This window comes from Talpa occidentalis, unplaced genomic scaffold (genome assembly GCF_014898055.3).
Source record: "Talpa occidentalis isolate TD23 unplaced genomic scaffold, MPIMG_talOcc4v2.1, whole genome shotgun sequence".
In the NCBI taxonomy this organism is placed as follows: Eukaryota; Metazoa; Chordata; class Mammalia; order Eulipotyphla; family Talpidae; genus Talpa; species Talpa occidentalis.
The window spans coordinates 140,052,342-140,069,540 of record NW_026555331.1 but is presented as its reverse complement, the minus strand read 5'-3'; the positions used below and the strand labels follow the sequence as shown (position 1 = coordinate 140,069,540).

The following is a 17,199-nucleotide window of genomic DNA, read 5'->3' as shown; positions in this document are numbered from 1 at the left end:
TTTCTTTCTCAATACTTACTAATATATAAATTCCTTATTATGTTTATTGTTAGTCTCCCCTTCTGAGAACAGAAACTTGGGACCAGAAATTTTTATTTGTTTTCTTCCTTTACATATACACAGCACCTAGAACAATTAATGTCTAGCACATTTTAAGTGCACAGCAAATATTTCTTAAATAAATAGATTTATGGATGTTTATAGGGCCCCTTAGATGATTGTGTGTATATATACCTATGTATGTGTGCTTGTGTGTATGTGGTGAACTCTGGAGTTAGAATACTCAGGATCAAATCCTCTCTCACTTATGATTGAGTGACTTTAGATGTGTTATATAACCCATCTTAAATGTCTGTTTCTTGTTTAATAGATGAGTAGTGCCTGCTCCACTGACTCATTTTAAGAATAATATGCAGTATTTTACATACAAATGCTAACAGTAACAGTAGCCATTATCATTAATGGCTAGCCTACTCCCTTTAAAGGACAAGTGACACTTTCCTACATTTATTAGTAGCTTATTTATCAGTAGCTGCTAAGGCTAAAAAGCACACATGACCTAAAAGATATGTATGAAAATGATTAAGTGATTTTGCAATTAAATGAAAAAGGCAAATGATATAAAACCATGACCATATTTGAAGATATATCCAAAACATCAAATATAAAGCTACTAACGTAGTCAATTGTATCATCATGTTCACTATTAAAATAATTATCAAAAGGACAGGCATGTATCAGCAATCAAGAACTGATATAATTTGTAGTGGTTTTCTTTAATTACTTCAAGGTAGGTTCATCATATTTATAGAAATTTTTTCCATTATTTTTAACAGGTGCAAAATTTCCTTGTTCTATATTTAGAAAATTTTAGCATTAATATCTTTCTTCCCTTTGCATCTTCTTAAAAGAGGAAAACAAAACTAAGGAGAATAGGGCATTCACAAAAGTCACAATCTTCACAGTATTTATACTGTCATATTGCTAATTTCCAAAGACAAAGTCACACCTCCAAAGCTTAGGTAATGCCACAACAGTTGATAACATGAAATGAAAGTTTTCAGTGAAATGTTTTTATACCTGTGTTTTCTAATGAGGTACTTGCAATGCCTCAGTAAGTAATCTTTTGAAGGCCTACACAACTTCAGGGACCAGAAATCATCTAATCTCATCTTTGGAGAGCAAGATTTTCCTGGATTCCCACCAAATAAATAATGAACCTATAATAAACAAAACACATCAGAGTTTTAAAAATGCATGCATACTCAAAAACTATATAAATCATAGTAAAATTTCTGCATTTTGGTAGTAGTAACAGGTTAACTTCCTTAGCTTTACTTATATAAAAGAATAAAGGCATTCTTATATTTCTAAGAATACTTTCATGTTATTTTTCTTAAGTTTCCTTTTACTTAAAAGTACTGCGGCTAGTTTCTTAAATTATTCTTTATAGAATGAGTTGTATTAGGGCCTTTCTGGTGGCAAAAGGGTTAAAGTCTCAGCACTATCAAGCTATCAACAGCCACTGCAGCATGAGTTCAATTATCAGCCAGGGAACTAACCCACATGGTGCAGCAGACCTCTCCTGTCTCACCTGCTGCTCCCCTCAGCAGTATATTACAGTCAATCTGCCTGTTCTGCTCCCCACCCTGTCTCTGGTAATCCCCCCACCCCTGCCTTTCTGGCCTATACCCCAGCTCTTGTATGCATAAATAAGTAAAACAAATCTTTAAAAAAAATAAAATAAAATGCATTGTATTATTCAATTACACTAACAACAGGACATATGAGACAAAAGCAATGATAGGAGTTAATCCAAGAAATAGTTTGCCTAAGGCAATGAATAATGGGGATTATCAAATTGATCATTATAACAAATGATATTTAAAAAAAATCTAACACATTTGTAGAATCACTGCAGGTCAATAGTAACTAGAAACTTAAAATTTTAACATCTTAATTTTGCTTTAGTGTGAATGTCAAATGTTAAATGGCACATATAAATTGTGAAATAACTATAAAATATTGCTCCATTATTCAGTTAATACCAAAAAAGAAATGTAAAAGAAGGCAATAATTATTTCACTATTATAATTATAGTTCTAGTGATATTTTGTACTTAGTATTACATTTTTAAAACATTTATATTCAATGGTGTTGTACAACAGATATTTCTATCCAATAGATGGAAATTCATTTTCCTTTTAATTTGGGAGACACTAAGAGAAAGGCCTTTTATTCATTATCATGGTATCTTTTACCTAATGGTCTCAAATTATACAGAATTTAAATAATCATCTATGGCCTAAACAGAAAAGATACTGAGAAATAAGAAGCTACTCTGAACACTTAATGACATTGAAACTTCAGAGTATTTTCACAAGGCGGATGGAAAAGATATATTACTTACAGATATGAAAAATAAAGATAAAAACATTCCCTACACTATGAAAAGACCAAAAATCTAGGAGTTATATATACCTTTTCATATCATAGGACAAGGGACCCAAATGCTGAAAATGACTTTACTTGTAGAAACAATAGGCCATGCTATGATTCTGATCTATGCAGCTAAGCAGCAGCCACTGACCAGAGGACAAGTGCCAGGAATTAGAAACTGTAAAAGTGTTTACTTTCTTAAGAAATTTTTGGAGAATATGTCTGTCACAGATTTTATTAAATGTCTGTTATGCATTTTATTTTTTATTAAAATCCACTTTTAAAAAATCAGAAACATATTTGAGGATTCTTTCACATTGTCTATCATGAAAAATTTACTGGTCACCGTATTAAGATACCTTGTGTAACTCATCATATACAAGCTGATGGGCAAATCTTGGACATGGTTCTTCTTCCTGAAGACTTTTACTTGGATTATCCTTTGTAGCTTGATCATTCTTATAGACGCAAGACCTACAAGACATTGCTTTTAAGACATTCTATCCTAGACAAATTAGGAGCACACAAAATAGCAATACAACTATAGCAAATAAATGAATTACATGCCTAGTTACAAGCAAAAAATTATAAATTATTCACATCAAACCTTATAGTTCTGGTCACTCACAAAATAATCTAATTTGTTAGAAATGAGTTTTGAAGTTCTTTTAATGTCCATCAAAAACCCCACTTAAGAACAATCTATAAGAGGTTTGCTTGTTTCAAACACAAACAATATATATGTGGAGGATCAAGCCAAATGGTGAGTCAGGAAAGATACATATCCCTTCTATCTATTCTCAATAATTAAAAAAAAAAAAAAAAAACTTCTTTCATTTTTACTATCTATGCTCCATTTAGAAAACAAATTCCCTAGTTGCTAAGCATTACCTCCATTACCGAAGGAAGTTCTCTGAAGTCCCACTGCTCTATAGGATATTCACTTATGGATAATCATGTTAGAAATGTATCCCCCAGGTCAGTGTTTTCCAAAGCAAAATATGCAATACCAGTTCTGTGACAACTCTATGAAAAGGGGTTCTAGTTTTAAAATGCTAAATAGTAACACCTCCCCTCCCCTGCTCTAGTGAAACTGCTACATTTGTAAAAACTAAGATCTAAAATATTCTCAAATTCTCAAGTTACTTGCTACTAAAACCTAGACTAAAACACAATTCTTTTGACTCCCAGACTAGGAACGGCCTATTAATTGAACAATTCAGGGATAAAACCCACTCACTGAATATCACTATACGCACAGGCACTGATACTGACTTAGCTTTCTCTACAACATCACAAATAACCAATAAATCTTCCATTTTATCTTCTTCTGAATAAACCAACAACGTCAAATAAATGTTACATTAGGATTGCGGCACAGACAACAGCTTCTTACCAACTATTCCTCACAATATCATAAATCCAGAACGAATTTCTAACATTCTCTTCCCTCTTTTCCTTGTCTTTGCTGAGTCCAGATAAGACATGTATTTCATTCAGTTCTGGATCAATGGTTGCTCTCTGTGTGAATCCTGTCATTGGAACTATAAATCAAAGGAGAAAATAAGGTAGCAATATCCACATTAGATAACAGTAAATGGTAATCCTGCAATATCCCCTACTTTTGTAAAATACTGATATGGTTAATGGAAATTTTTCTTGACATTTCTAGTTGGAAATATCAGTTGAAACATAACTCTATAGTTTACAGCATAATTGTCATGGATCTCAATGTCATGTTTCAGCACTACCTTTCTTTTTATACATGGAAAATTACCATGGTCAAAAAGCTAAACAAATTAGATTGAAGTAAAATATTAGAAGAATTAGTAATTGGTAGAATACTATGAAAGGAAATGCTAGCCTTGTTGGTCTTGTTGGCCTATTTCAACAGAATCAAATAATCTATATTTTCCCCCAATTTACCTTAAATTCAGGTGTCTTTTTATGTTTCTATTCAGCCAATTTGTTTATGTGGCAAACTATGGCTTAATCTGATCTGTCCAAGGTAAAATCAGAACTCAGTCATTCATTTACATATTGTCTGAGGCTGTTTTACCCTACAATAGCTAGCAAAGCTAAATAGTTCCAAATAGCTAATGTATGGCCTATAAAACTGAAAACTCTTCATAGAAAGAGTTTTCTAACCCTTATTCTATAACCTTTTGAAATGCAAATATCACAGTTTATACTGTTTATGACAGTATAAACTAATGCAACAAACCACTTACCTTAAAACACCTAGATAAGGATACACTGAAGAAACAGAAACTTTGGAGTGGAATGGAAATCAGCAGATAGGGAAAGAAATTTTGAATTATAAAAAATGTTAGGTTTATCAAAAAGAGGGAATTACTGGATATGGGGCTAGAAAAGGCTTGTAAGAAGGTGGAAGAATTTAAGACCCAATTTTATTTTATTTATTTAATATTTACGAGGCAACTGGCTTATCACATTAAATAAGACCAACTTTTAAATGCTTCCTTTTTCATACTGGGGGTGTAAGGGTAGCTGTATCACTATAAGCTACTATAAGGGTCACTGTATCACTATAAGCTACTATAAGGGTAGCTGTATCACATGTGATACAGCTCTGGCTGTATCACTATAAGCTACCCTTACAGTGAAACAGAGATGGGAAATGACTGCTAACAGGTATAGGGTTTCTTCTTGGAGTAATGAAAATAAACTAAAATCAGATTGTGGTGATAGTTTTATCGTGGTGAAAAGAACTATAGAATTTAAGTTGTATGTGAATTATATCTCAGCAAAGCTATTTATAAAGCCAGTAAGAGATTAGAATGTATAACTGGGCGGCAGAATCAACATTATGCAGAGTAAAAAGCATATTGGATATCAAAGATCAAAGAAATGGAAAGTGTGTAATTTTTCATATGCTTTATAATAAAAATTTTTTTATGCTACCTTGTAACATAGGTTGTATAAACATGGTAGTTTTACCTTACTGAGTTGTATTGTTGTTAGGTGGAAAGGGAATTCAGGCTTCAAAAGACAGTTTTACTGACATTAAAACAATGTTTTTGAATCATTTTGCTGGCATAACAATGACAAAACTAAAACTAGGTATTACTTTATAAGGGCTAAAGTATTTTGGTTGTTTCACTAAAAAATAAAAAATGAAAAGTTACATCTGAGATGTCTCAAAAGATCAGGGGGTTAAATGAAACTTACCTAAATATATCTATGTTAATGGTTTTTTGCCTAAGTTTTACAAATTGTACTTAAATTTTTCACTTTCCATGTACAGTAACAAAAAGCACATTTTAAGAAAGACCCAAACAAAATTAAGTTTCCCACATGTACCCTCAAAAGCAGTTTAGATTTTTTTTTTAATAGGTTTTATTTTTTTTATTTAAAGATTTATTTTATTTACACAAGCACTGGGTACAGTCAGAAGCTCGGGAGGGTGAGAGAATTCACCAGAGCCAGAGCAGGAAGCAGAACAGGCAGAAGGACCGAAGTACACTGCTGAGGGGGTCAGCAGGCGGCAGGAGAGGTCTGCGTACCTTGTGGGGACCCCCCCCCACTCCCCTGCGGCAGGGGATTGAACTGGCGCTTGCAGAGTCTGCGGGCAGCTTCGCAACCCAGTGCTCCACCGCTGCGCCACCCGGGAGGCCCTAGATTCTTTAAGAAACTATTAAAAGTCCATGTGGATACTCTAGATTTACTTTCTATTACTTCCTTTGTAAGCAAAAGATTAAAACCTATTTCTCATTTCAAATGGAGATAATCTACATTTTTATTAAAGAACATTAAAATGCAAAAAAATTACATGTAAATTAAAAAGTATGAGCTAATTTTAATTTAGGTTAAATTTTAGACTCTTAAATTTTACTATTAATAGAAAGAAGCTGCAAGTGAAATCTAAATGTTGGGTCCTTCGGTTCAGAGAGCAAACTAAATACAAACTGTATTATCCTTTACCTATTACCCACTGAGTTGGCAAAGAGATTTCAAGTAGGAAAAAATTAACAATGGAACTAGAAAAAAAGAAAGTATATTATCATGAGATTAGAGATTTTGAAGAATCTTCAAAGCAAGTTGGATTTACATTGAAAGAGATATCACAGCCAAGAAGAGAGCACAAATCCCTAGCAATAAAAGATGGGAAAACATCTAAATAAGTCATCAAGAACAAAAAATAGGACTATTGTAATAATGACTTAACAGTCTAAAAAAGAATGCTAACAGGGCTTTAAGTAACCCCAAATCTTTGCAATGGACTTTTGGGGGATGACGGAAGGGACAGGCAACTTTGCTTTGATAACAACCCACATCCCTAACATGACTGTGTTCTGTTTATCCCTCTTATAAGAAAGTGTGGTGTACAATATGTACTATGCATTTATACAAAATCATTGGCAAGTGTCTCATTTAATAGAGAAGTCTATGGGAAAACAGATGTATACAACGTACAGGAAACCACCAATTCCCTTTATTAACTGATGTAGTCCTTTTTTCTTAAATTTTAATGTTCAGACAGGAATCATAAGACATAAAAAAAATCAATAGTGTAAAGAAAGGGACCTAGATAAACAAACAGAACAATAAACAAAGATAAATCACATAAAGGGCAGAACTTGGGAAAAAACTCAAAATGCATTATTCTTGAAGAGAAATAAATGTGTAAAAGATTCATGAGCTTCCATAAAAAGGAGCAGAGAATATGGAAAAATATTAAAATGATAATGACCAAAAAAATCAAATGACAAAATAAAAACAAAATAGGTGTAGTTAAATACAGTGGTCTCAAGATAAAATTGATATATTAGCAGAATATGTAACAATATTAGAAACTATGATGGAAAAGTTAAAGGACAGAGGATAAAGTTACTGAAGTAAAAAAACTGTCTAGAAAAAACAGCAGAAGGAGCAATGAATAACACAGAAGAGAAAACCAGAAAATTTCCCTGGATGGAAGAAAAAAATTGGTGTCCTGTTGAAAAGGTGCTGGGTGCTAAGCATGTTTTATTTTTTAAAAAAAAGGTATGTGTGCATCCAAAAAAAAAAAAAAAAACCTTTCAGCATTTTTTCTATGTTTTTGATAATCTTAATATTTAATATGTTTCCCCTCTTTTTCTGCCAGGTACATTACAGGTCCTTTAGCCCATCTGAGGTCTTCTATCATTTCTGAATTCTAGGAAATTTATCTCTACTATTTCTTCAATTATTTCACCATCTTAAATTTTTATTTTCTCTCCTGTAACTCCCATTAAGATGCTGGCACTTATACAACTGTTCCCATATCCTTTAGTTTTGTCTCTCCCCCCCGCCCCCGTTTCTTCCTGAAAGCTGTTTATTATAGTCTTTCAAACAATTTTTTCCTATTTAATATTCCCATTTGGTTTTATTATGACTATAGGTATAATTGCAAATACTAAAATACTCCCTTAGACTGTTAACTATATTGCTCATACCTGTTTTAAATTCTTGTCTCATCTGCTATTATAATTCTGTTTTAGATCACATGTTGTCAGTTTATTGACTACTTTTGAGGCTGTTATAGTCTTGAACTATAGCTATAGTCAGATTGCTCTGTGAGGTAATGTTTTTCAGGGTATCAGTTATTCCTTCTGCTAAGATATCTTAGGCAGGGAAGCAAAGGCCTGGCTTTATCTAGTATTAGTATTAGTGAGTTTAAGGAAAATGGAGGGGAAGAGCAATAAGGTAGGTAGTGAGGCTTAGGCATGAAGAACCAGTTTATCCTTTCCATTTACTACCACCTACTCTGTACAAGGGGGTTGATACCTTTTAACCCTTTGGGCAAAGAAGAAGGCAGTCTCCCTGGATTTGGAGTAGGAGGGAAGGAAGAAATTAATTAAGAGAGTGAATGGTGGGTCCACATGTATTTCCTTCAGTTGTGGCTCCAGCAGGATTTCCGCACTCCAAAATGTTTTCCCTTGGATTGTGGCACTGGTGGCATGGGCTACTGTTGCTATTTTTTATAGTGAAGGAGTAAGAATTAACTCTAGGTAATTTGGAGGAAAGAGTCTTCTGTCTCATTTAAAGTTGGGGCTGGCACTCATTTTGATTTTGGGAAAGGGAATTAGTTGCCTGTGTTAGTTTGCTACTTTGGCAGAAATACTTATCATTTTATAGCATGTTTGAATTCTGCTTTATTAATTATGTGCACCACAGAATTTCTATAGTAATTTTATGAAAATAAAAACTGGTTGAACAAAACTGCATTATCAAAAACTAAAAAGATCTAAAGGTCAAAGCCGAGAAAGAAGCTTTCATTCTAACATAACTATTATTATAATCTTTTGCATTAACTTTTTCCCAAAAATAAGGCTATTTTTTTCAACTTAATAGTTTCTAATGGGAAATAGTGGAGGGGGAAGAGGTAGGACATTTGCAACATATAATGTTTAAGAGCTTTTAGCTTCAACTGCCAAAAAGCTTAACTGAATGCCAAGAATCCACCAGTCTTTATAAACTGACTCACACACACACACACAAAAATTAATCAAACAGATCAGTAAACAAGATCATATGTTAATCATGAACACATTTTGAAAGGACACTTGTTGAGAAAATAAAGAGTAAGAATTATACAACAAACATCACTGGCAAACTGCTATTTTTACAATTTTTCCAGGAAATTACAATAATTCTTTAATTATCCTCTTTTTTTCTTTAGCATTTTTAAAACCTGTAATAGAACAGCTAAAGAGGATATAAAATATTTTATCTGTTAACAAATCACATTTTTTCTTTTCTCCTTTTTTGGTTTACCTAATAGACAAATGGAGTAAAATACCCGAATTTGTAACATAAGGAAATTCTACAGTGAGGTAAAAAAATTACAGAAATATTTTAAGTCAGTTCAATTCCTGAGGAAGATACATTATTGTATTAATTCAGTAAATAATCTTAACTCTATTTTGGCTTCATGATCCAATGCACATATTCATTATTAATTACTTCAGTTAAGACAGGAAAATAATTTTCAGAACTGTCACAGAAATATAAAATTGAATTAAAACAGCTTTCTACAAATTCTTTGGTAGAATATCTTCAACTTCAAGTAACAGAAAACTTGACTAACAGTAGATTAAATAGTTCATATAACAAAATTTTGCGAACTGACAGTTCTAAGATTGTTTCAGCAATTCAACCAAAAATTGCTGTGCTAGGTTAATATCCCTACAGTTTACCTGGCCTTCCTCTCATTTTTTAAAGTTGTCACTACCAGCTCTAGTATCATCACATCTTCTCACTGAGCATCCAAAGCAGGGAGGTAAAGGAAACTTTCAGCATCTACTATTTACTTAGGGGGGATATTTTTTGCAAATGTCCTCTAGGAGACTTTCCTTATGTATTATTGGCCAGAACTGAGTTATATGGGAGATGGGAAAATGAAATTATTTGCCAAAGGATAACAATAACTGGTTTGGACTAATTATGTTCGTCTTCTAAGGCAGGGCAATTTGCCATTAAAACAAAGTCATGGTTTGACTAACATGAAAAAAGGGCCAACGGCTACTGGGTAGGCAACCGAAGTGTCTGTCACATTCTAATTTTCTAGATTCAGGACATTTTAAATGTTGGATGAGATCTAGCAATAACTCCAGTTTGAAACTTCTATTATTTCACCAGAGCCTGGGTTGCTATCTGCTCCTTATTTACTTTCTGTAAAACTGCAACTGCCTTTTGACATTCGACAACATAGTATTTATTGCTCTATCTTAGTTGTATTATGCTATAAGGAATTCATCTTATTGAATAGATTAGCCATAATTTATTTACCCACTATTACACAAAGTAGTTTTCAGACTTTTTACTCTTGCAAACAATATTGCAATAAATATCATTGTACTATTTATTTTTATGGGCAAATATGTGAGTAGAAAAATTCCTGAAGGGAAAATGCTTGGTCAGAGTACACATTTTATATTTAAATAGATGCCAATATTCAGTGAATGATCTTTTAGTTTATATATTTTAAATTATGAATGCAATTTAACATCTTTATATAAGCAATATTATTGGCTATTTAAATTATTTTTCTTAGAACTATCTATTTGTGTCATTTACCATTGTTCTACTGGAGGATTACTCCATTTCTATTGATATGTAAGAGCTTTTGCTATGGCAGCAGGATATTAACCTTTGTTGTAGTTGCTAGTTTATAATTTATTAAGACTTCTGGGTATTTTGTCCAGTTTGGGAAAGATCTCCCAATCTAAATTATTGATGACAATTAGACTTAAAATTTTGTTTCTTAAATAAAAAACTTGAGTCTACCCAGTATTTTTTGGTGAAAGAAATCTATTAGAGACCTAGATTTTCCTTTTCCTTTTCCTTTCCTGTTTTTGTTTTTGATGCTGTGACTCGGATACAAACCCTTTTTGGTTTGTTTTCACCAACTCTTAAGCAACATCTCAGTGTCATTTACTGTATATTTTCCGTCTCTAATTAGAAATGCTGCCTTACTATATACTAAATTCTCTTATGTTTTGGGGGATATTTTTATGCTATTTATTATCTTCCATTAATCTTTACAAATTTTAGCTTTTAAATGCTTGATAATGTTAATACTACTCATTCTTTACATTTTCAAAGATGTCTTTAGTGTCCTTATGTTTGTTTTTAAGGCGATCTTTAATTCACATTTACTAACAAATAACCTTAATTTTACACTAAAAATATGATTAAGTATTTGTAAGTTAGCAACACACCCTTGGGAGAGTGGAAGGGGAAAAATATGGTACGTTATTATTGCCAATAATGTTCTGAGGGAGAAACATACATAATCCAATTTTATCAAAATGACAAACCAAATATAAAAGATAGAAAGCAATGAAGTCTATTTACACTGAAAATAAGCATTACCATTTATAGGTCAGCAACTAACCAATGTTAATAACAGTAAATCGTTAGCTTCAGAATCTTCCCTGTATTGTTAAATTGGTCTTATTTAGTTAAGTGGTAGAAGTCTAAAAGGTGGGCCTCCCTGGTGACACAAGGGGTTAAGCACCGTACTATGAAGCAATGCACAGCCTCTGCAGCACGAGTTTGATCCCCAGCCAGCCAGAGAGAAACCCAAATGGTGAAGCAGACCCCTCCTGTCTCGCCTGCTGCTCCCCTCAGCAGTGTATTTCAGTCAGTCTGCCTGTTTTGTTCCCCAGTTTGTCTCTAGTGAATTCTCTCACCCCTCACATCTCTGGCCTGTACCCCAGCTCTTGTATGCATAAATAAATACATCTTGGGAAAAAAAGTCTAAAAGGATCAAAAACATAGGAAATTATTTAAAAAAACCAGTATCAATAAGCACATTCCCAGGCCTGAAATGAAAATCAGTTAAGATTATGCTTTTAAGGTTTTCATCAAAATATGTTTATAGATAAATCAAATCTTGCAGACATAACTAACACAGCCCTCATATGTTCCTTTCAGTCTGGCAATAGCAGAAGGGAATGAAATTCAACTGTCAAAATTTTGGAGTGAGATAAGGGTTTAAGATCAGCTGGTTCTCTCTCTCATTCTCAGATGATTACTCAGGTTGAGGGAAGTTAAATAATTTGACTAATGTTGTACAGGGATGAGTGGCAGACCCAGATGAAGAGAGACCAAGTCTTCTAATTCTCAATTTACTATTTTTTTCAAATATACCAATCTGCCACTATGGTTAGAATAAATAGTGGCAGATGTGGGAAAACAGAGTTGACAGAATTTAAGGAACAAAACAAGTAAGCACATTACTTACTACAGAACATGGATTAAGTTTTAAGAGTTCTGCATCACCAATCCTTGACTTAGCATCTGGTAAGTAGAAAGACCCGATATATAGTTTGTTACTTTGAATAGTACAGATGTAAGACTGAGTTTCTACAGCAAACCATAAAGTTCTGGTGATGTGACAGACTATCTTCTAAACGTAATTTTCAATTATGTTAAATACAGTACTTACATATGGGGAGTCTGCTACGCCTCTTGTGTTCACAGACTTGTTGCCAAAAGTCACTCAGAAATAAACCCAAATTTTAGATGTGCTGAATTTTGATATAATTATGTATGTCAGACACAATACTAATAAACCCTTACTAAACAGTTGCTAAAGTCACTGATTTAAATTATAATTGTAAATTATAATCTTATTAGTTTATTTATTCAATTGATAACATAATTTTTTGGGGGCCTCCCTGGTGGCACACCGCACTATGAAACAATCCTCAGCCTCTGTAGCAAGAGTTCGATCCCCGGCCAGCCAGAGAGAAGCAGACCTCTCCTGTCTCGCCTGCTGCTCCCCTCAGCAGAGTATTTCAGTCAGTCTGCCTGTTCTGTTCCCCACTTTGTCTCTGGTGAATCCTCTCACTCCCCCTGCATCTCTGGCCTGTACCCCAGCTCTTGCATGCTTAAATAAATAAATCTTTAAAAAAAAAATCTTTTTTTATAATTATAAATCATTATTTCCTTCTGAGGAAATTGTTAAGCTCCAATGAAAAAAACAGAGTTGAGGTTTCTTTAAAATTTTTTTTTTATTTTTATATTCCCCATACAATTGCAACCCCCTGATTTTGACCCCAATCTCTCCTTTCCCCGTCCCCCCCACAAAGTGTGTCTCTGGTTCATAGTTGTTTGTTGATTTTGATTTTTTGCTTTCTTATAGTTATTCTTTTTCCTGGTCCCAGGTTTCTTTAAATCTTAAGATATTAAATCTAAGATAATTTAAATAATTATAAAGAGCAACCATTTAAGATTTTATAGTAGCTGACACAATAAGAAATTATAATAAAAAGCAGCATTTTTTCAATTAGACATATCATTCCTAATTGGTGATTTCAATAGTTCAAACAAATTTCTTCTATGATTTCAAACAATCCAATTGAAACTCACATCATAAATGCAGTTTTAATCAAAGAATCCACATTACTGAATCACAGATAAACACTGTAATTATATGCTAAGTCCATTTAAAATTATAGTAATTAACTGTGGTTTAAAAAAAGCATTAGAAAAATAGTTAATAAATAGAAAGTTTAAGCTATGGAGCATCAATATAATAGAATGAAATAAGTACTTTCTAAGAATATTTTAGAAATATTCTTGTGGAAATATAATATAATGTGGAAAGTTAAATAGTACCCAGCCTTGTGCTTAAAAGGATTTTTCCTGGCTTAATAAGTTATAATCTAGAAAGATAAGATAAAATTTAAATGGACTTTTTTTTTTTTTTAAGATTTATTTATTTTTATACAAGACCTGGGGTATAGGCCAGAGGTGCAGAAGGGTGAGAGGATTCACCAGAGACAGAGTGGGGAACAAACAGAACAGGCAGATGGACGGAAATTCACTGCTAAGGGGAGCAGTGGGGGAGACAGGAAAGGTCTGCTGCACCATGTGGGAATCTCCTTGGCCGGCTGGGAATTGAACCCGCACTACAGAGGCTGCGAACAGCTTCACAGAGCTGCGCTCCACCTACTGCACCACCAGGGAGGCCCTTAAATGGACTTTTAAAGTAAAATTACTTTTAAGTAAAAGTAATTCTATGGTAGGACAATGTAAAATACCATAGTTCTGATGTGAGGTACCAAGAATGAAACTGAAGAGCTAACTAAGTAGTACATAATGTAAAGGGATCTGAGTCAGATTGAGTTTGGACTTAATCCTGAGAGCAAAAAGAAATGATTAAAAATTTTTAAGAAAGAAAGAAAACTATCAGGCTTATATTTCTTAAAAATATTTTCTTATTAGTATTGTAACACACAACAGTTATATTCTGCTTGCAATGTGGAGAATGGGTTGGGGGAAGTATTAGGATACACAGGAAGAGGAGGACCAGAAACAAGCTAAATAGGGCACAGCAGCAGCAGCTCAAGCTAGTGAAGATGCAATGGGAACGGAAAGAAGACAGAGGTAATGTTGACACGACTTGATTACTGGACAGATCAGTGAATCTGTAGGTAGTACTGATATATTCTTATTAAAACAGTGTTACTCAACAATATCACCAAACCAAACCAGAGAGCCAATCCATCTCTACTCATAGAGTAGTTATGAGCAAGAACACTATTTTCCTTAAAATATAATTTTTAAGGAAAAATTACACATGAACCAAGGTTAAGATTCAGGTAACTTGCCCAGTTATTTCACTAAGGTTACTTGACTAAGTACTGAGGTGGACTCTGGAGAACTAGAACAGTGGTTCTCAGTCCTGTCCATGTAGTAGAAACACCTGGAGTATTGGAAGTTGAGGGAATGAACAGTTGGGGAGAGATGAAGAGAGAATGGGGGATGTGGGAAGTGGGGCAGAAAAGAAGGAAAGTATAGAAAGGAAGGGAGGAAGAGGTGAAATGGAGGGAGAGAAGTAGATGAGAGAAAAAGGATGGAGAAGGGAGATGAAAGAAAAAAATGAAAAGAAAGTAATTAAAAGTTTATTTTTAAAGATTTTTTTTTTATATTTATGCAACAGCTGGGGTACAGGCCAAAGGCACGGGAGGGTAAAAGGATTTACCAGAGACAGAGTGGGGGGCAGAACAGGCAGAAGGAGGGGAGCAGCAGGTGAGACAGGAGAGGTCTGCCACGCCATGTGGGAATCTCCTTGGCTGGCTGGGAATGGAACAGGCGCTGCAGACTGCAGACAGTTTCACAGCGCTGCGCTCAACCCACAGCGCCACCGGGGAGGCCCAGTAATTTAAATTTTATTCTAATATGCTAACTAAGTCACTCAAGTTCTATAATTCCAAATTTATACCTGTAACAGTTTTAGGTGGGAAAATTTTGCAAGTAGTCCTAACCAGATGTTTAATTCTGCCTCAAAAATTCTCCAGTTAAGGTCCAACCACTGTGGAAAGCTGTCTGGAGGTTCCTAAGTCTGGTAAAAATGGAGCTACCATATGATCCAGCAATTCCACTACTAGGGATCTACCCAAAGGACACAAAAACAGTGATTCAAAAGAGCACCTGTACACCTATGTTTATTGCAGCACTATTTACAATACGTAAAACCTGGAAACAACCCAATGCTCAAAAATAGATGACTGGATCAAGAAGATGTGGTATATATACACAATGGAGTATTATTCAGCAATCAAAAAAGATAAACTCATGCCATTCGCAGCAATGTGGATGGAGCTAAAAGGTATTATGCTCAGTGACATAAGTCAGAAGGAAAAAAAAATATCGGATGGTTTCACATAACAGGAATATAGGGGAACCAAATAAGACATCAGTGTAAAAAAATAATAATAACAACAGTACAGAACACACAAAGCAAAAATAGACAATTATAAATCAGAGACATACTGCAGGGGAGGAGGTGGGAGAGGGATCAGAGGGAGGGAGAGAGGAGCACAGGGGACTGTGGTGATGGTGCACGGGTGCATTGGGGAAGGAAATTCTATGGGGACTCAACCTGAGGGGGTTGGGGGGGAAACAAACATTGTCTAAAAAAATTTTTTAAATGATTAATGTTAAAATGAAAAAAATAAAAAAAAATAACTAAAAAAAAATTCTCCAGTTAAAACACACATTGTACCTAAGGGCTTTGGACATGCAACTTTTAGGCATATTTTCAAAATTAACCATTTGGAAAATGTGTATCTAGCTAAAAAAGTGATATTTTTAAAAACTTAAACCAAGACCTTGGCATTAAACCTTTCAATAACCTCCTTTTCTATTCAAAAGGGGAAATCCAAACTTTCTGCATTTGTACAAGGCACTGAATAATCACACTCTTGACTATTTCTCTAGCCTCATTTTATTTATTTATTTTTAAAGATTTACTTATTTATTTATTTATACAAGAACCGGGGTACAGGACAGATGCTCTGTGGGAAGGTGAGAGGATTCACCAGAGACAGAGCAGAGAACAGAACAGGCAGACTGACGAAATACACTGCTGATGGGAGCAGCGGGTGTGACAGGAGAGGTCTGCTGCACCATGTGTGACCCTCCGCAGCAGGGAGGAATCAAACCGGTGCTGCAGAGGCTGCAGACAGCCTCACAGCACGGCGCTCAACCACCTGCGCCACCAGGGGAGGCCCTCTAGCCTCATTTTATACCAACCTTCCCCACTCTCAATTTGTACCACACTAAGTTCTTTAATGCTTTGGGATCTTTGTACTTGTTCTTCTCTTAACATGGTTCTTTCTCATGCTCTACTTCTGATCTTAAATCTTAAAGATTACCTCTTCAGAGACAGTTTACCAACCTATTCTCTGTAAATGGGAGCCCCCATGTTACTCATTATCTTAACATTCAATTTTTCTTCTTTGTAGTACTTAGAGTACAAGCACAGATCTCTTTCCACTAGAATGTGAATCCTTTGGAATGAAGGGATCTTACTTATCTCCCACTGCTATATCACAAGTAGCTAAAACATACAGGGCATATAAGAAGGTGCTGAAGTATGTAGGAAGGGAGGGAAGGAGAGGGTCAAACTTAGATGGTGGTGGGTAGTAAAAAGAAAAATTATATTAAAGAATGAACAACTTTGCATTGTAGTATAATTCACCATAAAACAAAAACTAACACATAGCAAAATTGGTGGTTTTCTAAGAACTTGATTTTCTCCAAATTCCATCTCTATTTCTTTGTGTATTTTTTGGAGCTTTTCTTACAACCTTTCTATTTTTCTTCACTCCCACAAAATTTATTTTCCAAAAGCTCAACTTAGTCTCTGATCTCTCATATGCATCCTTTTTTTTTTTTTTTAAAGATTTATTTATTTATTTATACAAGCGCTGGATACAGTCAGAGGCACGGGAGGATGGGAGAATTCACCAGAGCCAG

At 34.3% G+C, this 17,199-nt stretch overlaps 1 protein-coding gene across 3 annotated transcripts in view; it reads right to left on the bottom strand.

The window, feature by feature from the left end:
- Positions 1-17,199, bottom strand: part of MKLN1 (muskelin 1) — a 279,842-nt gene that overhangs the window by 13,992 nt on the left and 248,651 nt on the right. For all 3 annotated transcript variants that reach the window (XM_037513287.2, XM_054692672.1, XM_037513281.2), the window contains 3 exons: positions 3,836-3,983; positions 2,799-2,913; positions 1,081-1,220 (listed from right to left, as the gene is read on the bottom strand). In XM_037513287.2, the coding sequence (XP_037369184.1) occupies positions 1,081-1,220; positions 2,799-2,913; positions 3,836-3,983 (403 nt within the window). The remainder of the gene's footprint in view (positions 1-1,080; positions 1,221-2,798; positions 2,914-3,835; positions 3,984-17,199) is intronic.